Below are 14,301 nucleotides of genomic sequence, written 5' to 3'. Positions count from 1 at the left end.
ATGTCTGAAAGCATTGTGAGGAAGGTGCAGCCCTTCACCATTGGGACAAGGCTGTCAACCCCCGCTGTGCCAAAATGCCAGGAGTTTACACAGAATTATCTGCAGAGCCAGAGTTTGGATAACTGCACAATACAGCACAACCTGAACTCGCTCTACCTCAGTCAACCCCAGGTCTGTGCACATGGCCCCTGTCTTGTCTCACCCATTGTCAAGCAGGTAGCTCCTGTAAAATGCAACCAAGAGCATGCGGCAGCAGAGGACCACCTGAACCAGAACGTTGCGTCTCCCTCTGCTGTCTCGAGATCCATCAAGAAGATCACAATCTCTGGAAGTAAAGAAAGATCAGAGAACAAGGAGGCAGTGGGACCAGCACAGCTTTCAATCACAGGGTCCATGTCTGAAAACAAAAATAACAACAATAATGTTGCCAGCGCGCCAGATCCACATCTGCCCAGGATTGTAGGAGTGAGCTGTGAGAATAAGCCCAATTCTCAATTGAAGGTACAGTACACAATTTTACTAATTCAAATCTAATAAGCAAGGGAATAATAAGTATCACACACAAATGTGATTTGCTTTAATATAGCAGTACAATTAGAATGCACTGGAATAAAAAAAATACAAATTTAAATTCAATTTAAAACTTTAAATGTTATAAACAAAAATGCTGATATTTACAAACAAAGAAATTAAGCACAGTCTCAGCATAAAATATCGACATTTTACATCACACAGAACAAACATTTCACCATATAGGCAACAAACCTGAAGAACCCAAAAGGTTTTCACAGTGATTTAAAAGCCTAATTAGTTACTTAAGGTATGATAATAAAATATTTTTATGACAAGGGCCTGTTGATGACAAATGAAACCCAGTGCAATGTATTATTTATTTTTTCATGCAAATGTTTGTTTGTAACATTTATGTAGTTATGACATTTTTCACAGGCACGTGCACTAGGTCCTATAAAAATACAAATTGGAAATTGTAGTTATTTTTTTGACTGCCTTAATAATTATCTCCTGTGCAGGAGTCGAGCAAGTGACTCATAATTTTTTTTCCTTAGGTGTTAGTCAGAAAAGACAGCAGCAATGTCTTTCAGCCCACGAACGGACACACCGGGGGGAAAGTGAACAGAGAGAAATCCATCCAGCAGGTAAAGATGCAGCTAGTTAACTGCTAAATAAAAATAGCTGCTGAAAAGCAACAGCTTTGTTTTTACTTCAGTAAATAGGTGTTTAATTTAAAAAGTAAGTGTTATATTCAGCCTAAAATCATTTTATATATTTTCCTGTTGATAATAATTCTATTTTCCCATCTTACTTTCAGTTTTGTTGCAAGGCAATGGGGTCTTTGACTGTGGAGCTGATGAAACTCTTGGAGTTTAGGAAGTCATAATGTTTGCAAAGGTTTAACATTTTAATATGATATAGGCTTTTTCGCAGCAATGATACACAGAGGTGGAAAACCAGTTACCAATAGCTGATTGTTTCCTCTTGTTTGACTGTAATTTATTAAAGAAACAGTCTACAGAAGACAAACAGTAGAAGTATATTGTAGGATATTGTTTAAAGTCAGTGGGCTGTTGGATTTGGCCTGTTCCTTGTTGAAGTCATCCATGTGTGTTGTGGATGAAGTGCTGTTTTACAGCAGACTGTGCAGAGGCAGGGCTCCCTGGAAAACATTAGGTCAGGGAAGATGTTAACAAAAGAAAGGACTTGCTGAAGTCCTTTTTGAGGCTGGTTATACTAACACAGTGACGCAACAATGGTCTCATTTCCCCTGTTGGGACGAAAAAAAAAAAAAACTACAGAAATCATTCACATCATCCCTTATTTGGTAACCATGATGCTTTGCTTTGCTTCATTTATACTTTATTCATGCAAATGGCCATAATTATACTTGAAAAGGTGGTGATGCCTTTACCTGTTGAGGTATGAAGGAGTGAACATGATTTACTTTTAAAGACAATATGTTTACAGTAAAACATGTCAGGGGTCTCTCTGTTCCTGCTTCCTTCATGTGCCCAGATGTTTCCTGATTGGACAGCAGTAGGAATGTTTAGCCATTAGTGATGTTGTACCATTCGTGCTCATGTCCCAGTGCTGATACTAGATTTTTGTTAAGAGGTACCTTGGGACCAGTCTGGCTCATGTTGGAAATGTCTGAGGTTGGTAGAGAAAAAAGGGTCAGGTCAGGGTCTAATCAATATTAATGGACGCTTAATTATCCCTTTATTCTGAAGTGATGGTAGCTGAAGAGCTGTACTTTTATATACAGAAAGTTTTACCAGAGGCAAAAATTCAGGTTTTATCATATTAATGATCTAATTGCCTGTGTTATGTGCTCATAGATTTCAGTGTCCGAATCACAGAAAAAAGCACTTCCAAGGAAAGACAGTCACCTACGCACACAGAATGAAGTGTCAGCAGCAGACACATCCCAGACTGACATCTTCACTCAGCGCAACTCGCTTTTCAACAAGGAGGTACTGCAGGTAAAATGTAACATGCACATAACAAACACCTAGTCACATGTTGCATATGTATGAATCATAAAAAGCACTTCACTTTTCCAGAATCTGTGTTTTGCAGATAGAAATATTTTAAATCATTTTAAAATCAAACCTAACAGAATCTCCCATCTTCTCTGATGCACAAATACTATATGCAAAGAAGCTGGGGTGGGTTTATGTCATAAGTTACACTGCTGAGATGAAATGCGAATGGAAGCCGCCTGTTGCATGACCCTGGGAGGAGAGCAAAATATGTACTGGTTCTTATTTTGTCTCGAGAACTGTGTGAGCTGTGTTCTGCTGAGGGAAGAGAGGGAGGGGAAACCGCCACAAGTGAAGTAATTATTTAGGGATGAGATCATTGTTTGGCTCCATCTCTTCACGCCTATGGCCCATGGAGACTCAGCCAAGCAGCACAACTGGTTGTGTTATCTTAGCGCTGCATCCACTGCGGAGTACAAGGACATTTCTCAGCGAGTTTGGCTGAGGGACATTTTGTCCAGCAGTTGGCTTTGCTGTCAGACCTTTGTTGAGCAACCCTCCAAGTGATAAGCTGTTTACTTCCTGTAATAAAAAAAAATTGTTTTGGACTTGTCAGCTGCGGGAAACATATGATGTGTGAATGCATTGAAAGCTGCTCTGTAACACGTCATTAATGTTAACAAGCTCTGCAGCCCCTTTGCTCTTAAGTGGAGCCTGCAGTTCTGCTGCTTGTAGAGGAAACAGTCACTGGTTATTTAACTTTTTTTTTGAGAATGTGGTTTAAATAGCCAGAGGTTTTGATATTTGGGGACCTGCTTGTTTTACAGGGATTTTACAGGGACTACTATCGCTGATGAAAATGCGTTATTAAAGGCCCCTAATGCTTAAAGTTAGGAAAGCAAAGCAGGTGACCACACAGAAAAGCATGTGTTCATTGATGGCCATCTGTCTCCTGAGGCTGCTTTGCAAAACATTTCACCTTTCATTTCCACGATAAAGTAGAAAAACTTCAACTTCCACAGTTTTTTTCAGGGCCACGTTGCATTACTAGAGAGGCTAACAATGTGGTTTGCTGGTAAACATTTTATGTAAGTGTAAATATATACACACGCCAACCTCGTTTTTCAGCTAAAACACTCAAATTAGGTTCCTATGAACTTGTAGAAATGAAAAACTCTGAAAAATAGTGATTTCAGTGAGTTTATTTTGAAATTTGTTCTGTGTTGACTGCAGTGGTGATGTCTTGTGTGGCCACAGATTTTTTTTTTTTTTTTACAAGAAATCAGAAGCACTGTTACAGTCTGAACTGCATGCATTTGTCTCTAGTTTTTGTGGCTAGACTAAGGCCCAACTGTACAGTTTGATAAACGGACCATTGTTGTGGAGAGCGGACAGGAAGAAACAAGGGAATGATAGACTTCCTGTATGAGGTCATCATAATGCCATGGGAGGCAGTATGAGGAGATAGGGGCAGGCCTGTTGTGTCAAGCCCTTTTCCTTCTGTTCAGCCCAGAAATACCTCCACTGCCCCGGGGGCCTCGTAAAGTTAATGAACTGCCTCTCAGAGGAGAAGTGACATCACATTTTCATCTCAAACAGCGTTGTTTAATGTTCATGTCATGTGTGGTCTTGATGTTTTATTGGTTTAAAAGAAGGGTGTCTGTAGAATTTATTATTCAGTGTCAGTCATACTAAATTCCTTGGTTAATAATTATTTGATGTTATAATAATTAACCATTATTTGACTTTCTGCAAAATACACAAACACAACACAGTGAAAAATAAAGGTCTGTTGATTTGATTAACTGCATTTAGGATCATTCTTAGAAGTGGAAGAACCTGAGTTGATTTATTAATCCATTCAATGTTCTGCAAAGAGCCCCATGTGGGGAATCAGTGTCTTGCATGAGTCACTGATTTCCCACAGAAAACAATGTACTTTCCAACATTTTCTGACTTTGGCCACCTAATTTGCAGTTCTCCCTCCATACAAATGTTGCTAGAAAGGGCAGCTCTGCAGCACAGAGCCTTATGCAATGGAGTCCAGGCACTTGCCAAGAGAAACTTCTGCTGGAGAACTGGAGAACTAAGAGATGTTCTTGATGTGTCTGAGGCTCCATATCATTTAAACCAGGGAATAAGGCATTCCCTGTTAGCTCACCTGATCAGCTCAATTAGGACTGTTTACCAATGGGTTTGTCGCTTTATTGTTACACAGAGATTGCAGAGATTGCACAGCTGATGGGCTGTAGATGAGTCTTTGGTGTGAAAGCTCTAGATATAAATATCATAGGAAAAACCCTGCAATAGAAATCGGAAAATAATTTTGTCATGTTGCAATGTGAAATATTGATCCATACTAATATATTTATCCGCCACCTTTTTTTCCAGGCGTACATTATGGCATCATTTCATTTTTTACTCCGAGACAAACCAGTTATGGTCACAGACTGTTACTGCAAGGCCATGCACTTTGTACTGCACATCCTTAGTGAAGTATCACTGTAGACATTTATTTTTAAAATGTAAATGCTCCTAAGCCATTCTCAGTTGTTATATTACATCAGGTCTCTGAAGCTGATGCATTCTCAAATTTCACTCTAAACCAAGAAATATTATCAAACGGCTGAACTGGGTCTATAAACAGACACAAGTGTCTGACTGTGCTGGGTGCTGTGCACAGTGTAAAGCACATCTTAAACATTTTTGTCTGTTTGTGTTGTAGGCAGAGGCATGGATCAAAGGCAAGCTACAGGATCTGAAAGAGGGCTGTAATATTCAGCGCTGCCCCCTGCAGGACTGGGAGGAGGCCTCACAAACTCTTCAGAGAGACCTCAAAGACTTTGAGAACACTCTAATTCAACTCAACCAGGTAACAAAATAAATCAACACAAGGCTATAGTATGTTGTCAGAACACGCACAGCCGCACAACCCACATCCAAAATGAAATGTTTGTTTCAGCCTTTTAAAGTGTAATGGAGATGTGAATGAAACCATTAATCTGTCTATGGTGCTAAAAGAGTCTGTCAAGTCACCTAACACAAAACATAATGGTCTCACAGAGCAGAGAGAAAAGCAGACTGTGAGTGTTCCAGATGACTCTGTCAAGCCAGTTTATACTTCCCCCTCAGGAAAAAATGCTCGGAAATGGTACATTGCTGATAATTAACCTTCCCTGACATTAGACAGCCCAGGAAGGGTAGAGACAGAATTTTCAAGGTTATATTCAAGACATGAATGGCAGCTTTCCAACTTTTGTGAAGCTGGCTGGCACATAATCAAATGACTCTGAGAGGCTGGAGGTGTCAAATATACTCAGCCACCGCTCTGTGTTAGTCTTGGGGCTACACCTCATATGAACATCCTTTTTTTTATTTTTTTCAAAAGATGGGTGAGCAGTTGACCTGTAAGCAGAACCCCACATCTGATCTGGTAAAGAAGCAGCTTAGCCAGCTCAAGGACCAGTGGCAGACCCTGAAACAGATGGCTGCAAATCAGACAAGGGCCCTGGGTGGAGCTAAGAACCTGCAGGAGTTCAACAAAAAAGTAGACAAGCTGGAGGCATGGATTAAAGAAAAGGTAAAAAAAACCCCTTCTGTTTCTGTTGTCATACTGAGTGTAAGAAGTACAAGTAATGGACGGTGCAAATGGTATATTTGCTGCCTTTAATCATCCTTTTCAAAGCCACTTTTATTAAGCTACTGAGTAAACCTTCGCATTTCAACAATTTGTGAAGTTTCACACCAAAAACAGTCGGCTTAGAGCTCTTATTAATATTTGTCATGGTAACTGACACAACAAACAACTGCTGCTAAAACAGGAAACTAGCTTGGTATCCTCAAGTGTGTATATTCACCAGTGTGAAACATCTGCCTGTTATTATCAAACAGCCAGTGTGTTTTAGTGCCTGTGCTATCGCTCTGTTCATGACCATGTAAGGCACCAGTGAACTGATGACTGACAGTGAATCTGTGGGAATGTTATGGAGGATGTTTCTTAGAAAGTCTATAACACATCTATCCTTAGAGGGGATAATATTCTTCATTTAGTTTCTCTCATCCTTTCCTCTGTGCCATAAGTTCTGTTTAGCTTCTTCCTTGGTAGCAGGGATAATGTGGTTTGGGTTCCTAACAAACAGGGGCTATAAACACCCTTTATGTGTGTCACCAGGAAGAAGAGCAGTCTCTGATGAATGTCCTAGGGGAGAATGTTGACAAAATGCAGCTGACCCGGAGAATTTTAGATCTGAAACAGGTGAGAGTTGTAAAGGAGCAAGAAGCAGAACTATTAATAATTAACCAAGCATGGATTAAATATACATTATACATGCTAAACAACATTCTTTATGTAAAAGTATGCAGATTTCCATGTGTTAATGGTTTATATTACCAATCATTTATATATGGCTGTCTGTAGTGTGTCTCCCAGGGCGTATGGTAAAGATAGCTGAGGTCATAGTTGGATTGTGTTCCCCTGTTTCCTTGCAGGATGAACAGCTATACAGCAACCTCCATGAGGAGATCAACTACTTGGCCCTAAAACTGGAGAAACAGGGGAAGACAGATGGCAAAAACATCTCCAGCAGGAGGAAGCACATCAATAAATTGTACACTTTGTCCCTTAAGTTGAACTGCTTCATGAAACAGCTTCATTCTAAAGATGAACTGAAGACTGAACTTATCTGTACTGTCGTCTGCTGTGTGTCTAGGTGGCTGAAGGCCCAGTCTCATCTAAAAAACTGCCATGAAAATCTTCAGCTGGCACTGGAGGTGTCCTCATTCTACCAGCAGGCTGATAATACATTGTTTGCTATTAACAACCTGGTAAAAGTTCTTGTCAGTTTAACAGTTTCTTTTCTACAGTGTTTCTTCTCACAATGTATTCACCTCTGATACATGCCGTTTGTTTCAGAGGAAAAGCATACCTGCTTCCAAAGAACCAGATAGCCTGGGAGACCGAGAAATCCGTGACATCGCCAGTCAGATCATGGTAGGAAACACCTTCTCACTTAAAGCAGCCCCACTCGGTCAGATCCTGAGAATGTGTTGCAGAGGCTTTCTCTACCTAAACTACAGGCATGTGTGTGGTAGATGCTGGATGTGAGTGTGTCCCAGCTATCTAATCTCCATCCTGCCCTGGCTGCTGGTGTCAAACAGAAGCAAAGTGAGGTGAAAGACTGCTGGGTGCATCTTCAGAAGGTTTTCAGGTAAGACAGCAAGCCAAGCATATTGCCAATAACTTTGGTGGACTCGTGAAAATCATGCATCATCTCACCCACAGTTTTCCACTGAACTATTTTCCTGTTATTACTCTGCTCATACTCTACATTAAAGTCTGCATCGGCAAAGCCTTGAAACAGTTTTACTAATTAAAATGAACTTTGGATAAAGAGTTTTTTTTTCTTGCTCTTGATTAGCTTTGTTTAATTTGGGTACAGTCAGTGAAAAATGATAAACAAAGTGAAGGACCAGTCTATCTGGCTGACAGGAGACCAGCTAATGCACAGAGCATCACTCATCACCCACTTTGTAATATTCATTTTTCTGCACTGTTTTGGAAATCGACCATTTGTTTGATTGCTGTACGGGGTAAATAATGCTTTTACTTACCGAGTCAAGTTAGCAGTGTGGTTTGTTCTCTTCTCATTATGAATATTCTATAATCTTGCTGTCACCATGAATAGTCTTGAAACCCATGACAAAACATGTTTGCAGCCATATTTTGTCATCTTTACAGTACTTGTGAAGCAATTTTATCATGACTTTAATAGCCTATAATACAAATCCTGACATTTACAACATTACACTAACAGAAGAAATATTTAGTACAGCCACATTTAAATGCTGTAATAAACTGGGAACCAAGCTACAAGTATTGAAATTGTGATTCAGCCCCTGTGGCTCATACTGAATTACTGAGTTTTGTCACATTCCTACAGCCTGCATTATGAAATGTGCCATATCATGAAATAATAATTCAATGTTCAATGATATTCTGAGAAGCATCTGTGAATTTTGAGGCATATATAGAGTCAGGTTGTGAATAGAGTTTAACTGAGGTCCACAGTTAAGAAGTCCATCTCCAACATCTCCTATTTTCCAAATATTTCTCAGGCTGAGAACCTCTGATGTCGGTGGATTATTTTTAGGTCCAAATATTACATCAGCTCGTCTGTCTTATCAGCTGCCGTTCATAATTTTTTAAACCAAACAACACAAACACTGGTAGAAAAGAGCCATAATTGGAGTTGAGTCATGGGCTTGCTGTCAGCACCTCAGTAACCTCATGCTCTGCTCTTCCTGCAGAAATGACAGCACCCCACTCTGCCCCTCTGGCTCCACTTTCACTAGGGAAGATGCTGACCCCTTGACACCAGCCCGAGAACCCCAGTGCAGCGTGGGAACAGAGACACAAAGGATCATGGGAAAGGAGGTAAAGGAGGAGCAGAATCGTCTGAAAGGCTGTGTGGTAAGTAGTGTTGGTATTTCATTCTATTACTGCACTGTGGCTCTCGGGAGAGAACAACAGCATCAGAGCTACTTTAAGATGAGCTCAGCTTATTCCAGTGCTACAGCATCTGTGGCTGCACAAAGTGACGCATGGTGTCCTTTGGTTTGGAAAATACCTGGTTTACACTTTAAGCGGGTTTTTCCTAAATAACAGCTTTTTTGTAGTTTTTCAGATGTTCTGTAGAGCAGTGGTTTCTGTTCTGCTACTTTTCTATTTCGCCATCTAGTTAGTTTCAGTTAATAACATCATCTGGTGTTTGATCACGTGGTTAGAATGAACACCAGCTTGGCTCTAAAAATCACCACCCAGTACTGTAGAGAACTCAGAAATCTGTAATTGTTCTCTGTTTCCCAGCTACCCTGCTCTGTTTCTTTACAAGAACCCCAGTCTGCAAATGTTATGAATAATGCCCTGTAGGAATCGCAGGAAGAGCTTTTAGAGGTGTTATTTACCCTGGCACAAGAATTCCATAAGTTTCCATGAAAAATGTCAAGCTATGACTATACAACATGGTTCAAGGGTGGGCCAGAGCAAATACACAATCCTTTCCCTTCAACAAAAAAATTCACTTTATGGTAGAATGATATTTTGGCTTTCAAGCTGTCTTGCAAAAGTACATAGTCACAGGATTAATACTATATTAACAGATGAACTGTGGGTCAGTCCAGGTTGAGTGGATAATGTGCAGAGCATGGGGATTCCTCAGACATGACATTCTTCATCTTGGAGGCCTAGCAGCACTTTACTGATCATGTGGCTGCTCTTATAATAACCTCACTGCCCAGAAACCTATGAGGAAATGCTATTAGTGTCTTTTAGAAGTGGGGGTATCCAGAAATTTAAGTATGCGGTGTGTTAAAACCAGTAATTATGTGGATATTTAGCCTTTTAAGTTAGCATATAAAATCTCTTTACAGTCTGTAAGTGAAAACACAGTGGCTATTTATGTTCACCCCAGAGGTATCCCATAATGCAATGCGGATCTCCTCTTGATGACCCTGAAGTCCCTGCTGAGCCTTTGACCTCATTTTGCCCAGTGAGAAAGTTCCCAGATGCTCAAGGAGAGAAAACATCACTCTTTCTTTTTATTCTCCCTGTGTTTCTGTGTTTATATCCCTACTTGCGTTTTCATGCTCTTAACGGCCCTGTGGCTTCTCCACCTGTGACAGGGGCCTGTCAGGGCAACGAATCTGGCTAAACTGTTTCTCTCAGAGTAGCTGAGCTCATTGGCATAGCTGTCCTGAGCCCTTGCACTGCAGTTAGTAATCTTTATTGCTCTGGGAGCTGGATGGCACCTGGACACACAGTTTGTGGGAGCCTCTTTTATTAGTCTTTTTTGTTGTTGTTGTTTTGTTTTCAAAACAAATAAGTTAACAAGCAGAGCAGGACATGGAAGACAAGACAATAGATACAGGACATTACAAAGAGATGTAGAGGGTTTTACATGATTGGTGTGTGTGAGGGTGTGAAATGTGGGTATTTTCAACTTGCTCATTTGTTAGTCTCTATGGCAGGATTATTAAGACACTCCTAGAGTTCAAAGGCCAAACTCAGTACTACTCACAACTACCAGCTGAACAGTAAAAGTAATTGATCACATACTTTCATAGCACTTTAACTCCAGGTTCTTGCTACATTAAATTTATTACAGTGTTTTTAAGAGTAAGATGTGCAGGTGCACATCTGTGGGTTGGTCATGACTGTCAGATATTTCTATACTGGATGTAGTGGTAGACAGCACTCTGTGTGCCTGTAGACATGTGCTTGCATATACACTTTTGTTTTTTTGTCATGGTGGAATTAGACTCAGTTGAGTAAAGTTAACTGTATATGTTTTAGTGTCTGTATGTTTACAAAGTACATACATAACAACCTATATGTCATTGTTTGTGTTAGCAGTGGCATGTTTCTGGAGGTAAACATGGCTATCATCTCTTTCTCTGGCTAATTGTAGCCACATGCTGAGGCTGTAGAAACAGATGGACTTGGTGCTAAGTAATAGTTCTTGGCTGACATCACTTCATAGCACACTGCAGAAAGACACACAGGGCAAGAGGAGATTGAGACTAGAAAACAGATAAGAATCAACAGTTCCCAGACATGCTGAAATAGGAAATGGTTGGATGAGGCTTAAAAACACAGAGTGCCATTGAAAAAGACATAAGTTAAATTTTTTTGCTGTGGTTGACATAATTCTTTTTCATATGGCAGAGAGGGATGTTGAGCGAGTGAGAACTTGTTTCAGTGGAAGCCATGGTGAAGGATGAAGGACAGAAGCAAATATCTGTGGCAGAGACATTAGCGGTGCTTATCAATTCTATCAATTTTACAGCTTTAACACATAAATGGGCCCCTAATGTGCTTTTTGCTGTTGTATAAATTCAGCAGATGCAGGTTTTTTTAACCCAAAAGCATTAACAGATGCATATTTGCCTTGCTGATTGTTGCAGAGAGCTTACTTGTGCCTGCTCTGTTTTTATGTAAACAACATTATGTAATTTAGAACAACGAACACAGCATTTACGCATAGTTAAACAGAGATGTCAGTTTTATTAAATATTCAAAAGACAAAAAAATAATTTAATAGGTAATATTTCTTAGCACCATATGTGCATTCTTGCATTGTTATGTTGGCCCCTGTTGCAGCACAGTGTTCTGGACAACCTTTTGCAGTGGGCAGCAGGTTGTCTGTCCCACTGTGTGTCTGTAACAGTCCAGAGATGTGTAGTTCTCATGGGAAACCCTGCTGCAGAATTTTGGCCAACCTTTAAAAATGGTTAATGGTGGTGCAGATGGACTTACTGACTGTTGACGCCTTTAATATACAGTGTTTCAGTATACAGTATAGTATGCAAGTTCTATAGCTCTAGAACTGACCCTGCTAAAAACTACACACATTGTACTGAACACAGTGGATGGCCATGGAAATCAGTATCTGAAAAACACTGCTGCTTTGTAATGACAGTTGGGGATAGGAATTTAAAAAGGGTTACATTTCCAAATGCATTGGCTCTTTTTAGTCATCAGAGTGGTATAGCACATGTTGGCACCATTACTTTTATTATAAACTTTGATCCTGTCAAACTAGTATCTATGGCCTAGTCAGGATTATTTTACTGAGCCAACCTTTGTAAGAAAGTATGTCTTGTGTCGTTTGCAGGAGTCTGGGCAGCTGTTCATGTTGTCCAGCTTCCAGCCACATTGTAACATTCAGGTTAACAGTGAGTTACAGAAGTGCCTCGTTGTCCAGAGTCTGCTCAAAATATTAAATCCTCCATCTGAGATGTTTAGGCATCCAGTCAACATTTATTCAATGACGGAAGCAAAAAAGCAAACATTAGTCATGTCATCATGCTGATCTTTTGGATTTGCCTACAGAAACTTTTACTCTTTTGTCCACAGAATCCTGTTAAATATGGGAGGACACCAAGCAGCCAAAGCCAGGAGCAGCAATCGGTGAACCACACTTCTTTACCCATGGGAGATAAAACTGCCTGTGCAAATGATGTCATCATCAGACATCCACTGAAGGGGGAAAGGTGACACCCTGGCTTCCCTCTCCCTCTCTCTCTCTCTCTATCTCTCCCTGACTTACATAATGAGAGGTCTTTATGTAAGTGGAGTCATGTCTGTGTTTTCTTTGCAGCAGAAACCCTGGAGCAGAGCCCAAGCCTGCCACCACCCCGCGAGGCCACCCACAGCTTCATATGCAGCTTCAGAAGTTCACTGTGTCTGCTGACAAGGTGATTTGACCCTTGTCAGGCACACTTGTATTTCCATTCATAACAGATATCACTCTTCCAAACTGTTTCTGTACTGTAAAGAACATGTGTTAACAGAAAAAAAGGTTCATCTTGAATTATATCCAGTGACCTCCACCTCAGAATTCATTACTATGAATTGTCAAGTCAGTATTGTCAGTTGTACACATCAGTTATTAACCAGCCACAGACATTATGCCACATTTTTAAAAGAGACTAGATTGTTTTGTGCTTGATCAAGTGTTTCATTTCCAATAATTGCCTTGACTTCATTTTACAAATGCTGGGTAGGTTTAAAGGTCATACTGGATAGCATCACCTGGATTCTGGTCACTGTGGCTCTTGGTGGCTAAATGTCATTTCTGCTGTTCTGCAATCAGAGACTAAACTCTCCATCTTTTTAACCCTTTACCTGTTTGTCTCCCCCCATCCCATCTCAGACTCTGTCCTGGCTGAAAGAAAATGTGTCCATGGCCACACAGGTGTGTTCAATTGCCAGCTTTGATGGGCTGGAGGCTGCCAGGAAGTGTCAACATGCACTGGAAAAAGAAATCCTCACCAACAGAGCCAGGATAGAGGTTGTCAAAAGGGTAAGCTGAGGCACACATCACATTCACAATTTCTTTTAATAAAACATAAACACTGGATGAATGCCTTGAATGATGACACTCCCCATATTTTGCAAACTGGGCACTTTGACAGGTTTGGTTTGCATATTAATCAAATAATGACCTGACATTTAATCTGAGAGAGAGATTTAGTTACCCAGTGCTTCAAATTAGGTTTATAATTTCCAATATAAATCCTCTAGTCATCACATGCTTTCACCAGTTTAACGCCCTTTCCTCAGGAAGGCCGCGGGCTGGTCCATGCACAGCATCCAGGCAGTGCCAAGATTGAGGAGTTCCTCAGCCAGCTGGAAGTCCTATGGGAAGAGCTGCGGAGGAGGCACCAGAGGAATACTGTGTTTCTGCAGGCCTCAGAGGAGCTGGGCTTTCGGGTAAGATTCATGAAATATCTCACAAGGGGCACTTCTCTTAAGTTACTAAGACAAGTTAGTTACCACTGAAGTTTTAGGGTGAAATTTATGGCTATGCCTGGTGATTTTGGATCAGTTCTCCCTTCCTACTGTGAGAAGCTTTATGCTGGACCAGAGCCTGTGCTGTAGGCATGCACTCATGATTAGGGGCTGCAGCGTGTTCTTTTATGAAGAATAATCGGAATCGAATATCAATTTTCAAACATTTATTATCATAACTAAACAGACCATCGAATAAAGCAATTTACAGAGCTCTGGGTTCCATCTCTATCTGAAGCCCTGACCTCAACAGCAAAACCGTTCAACCTGACTACAGGAGGAGAAGGAACGCTGTCCTCCTCCATTCAGTTGTTTTTATACAATTTCAAATGTGCCCTTGTAGGCTGGTCCGGTCCTCTCGTGCTGTTCTATTGGTCCATCTATCCATCCGTCCCCCTTCTGCATCCTTCCTGCTCCAATGGGAAAAGCAGCTTCCTAAAGATGGAGGAAATT

General features: G+C 40.6%; 1 protein-coding gene across 1 annotated transcript in view; it reads left to right on the top strand.

Moving 5' to 3' along the window:
• mymx (myomixer) overlaps positions 1-14,301 on the top strand; it is a 28,792-nt gene continuing 14,491 nt past the window's right edge. The window contains exons 1-15 of the mRNA XM_020601204.1: positions 1-501; positions 1,068-1,157; positions 2,355-2,498; positions 5,224-5,370; positions 5,887-6,078; positions 6,670-6,753; positions 6,987-7,105; positions 7,208-7,322; positions 7,411-7,488; positions 7,590-7,705; positions 8,805-8,967; positions 12,412-12,548; positions 12,656-12,752; positions 13,211-13,360; positions 13,621-13,770. Of these exons, the coding sequence (XP_020456860.1) occupies positions 1-501; positions 1,068-1,157; positions 2,355-2,498; positions 5,224-5,370; positions 5,887-6,078; positions 6,670-6,753; positions 6,987-7,105; positions 7,208-7,322; positions 7,411-7,488; positions 7,590-7,705; positions 8,805-8,967; positions 12,412-12,548; positions 12,656-12,752; positions 13,211-13,360; positions 13,621-13,770 (2,283 nt within the window). The remainder of the gene's footprint in view (positions 502-1,067; positions 1,158-2,354; positions 2,499-5,223; positions 5,371-5,886; positions 6,079-6,669; positions 6,754-6,986; positions 7,106-7,207; positions 7,323-7,410; positions 7,489-7,589; positions 7,706-8,804; positions 8,968-12,411; positions 12,549-12,655; positions 12,753-13,210; positions 13,361-13,620; positions 13,771-14,301) is intronic.

This window comes from Monopterus albus, unplaced genomic scaffold (assembly GCF_001952655.1).
Source record: "Monopterus albus unplaced genomic scaffold, M_albus_1.0 scaffold3.1, whole genome shotgun sequence".
Lineage (NCBI taxonomy): Eukaryota > Metazoa > Chordata > Actinopteri > Synbranchiformes > Synbranchidae > Monopterus > Monopterus albus.
The sequence above is the reverse complement of the archived record's forward strand: the minus strand, read 5'-3'. Positions and strand labels throughout refer to the sequence as shown.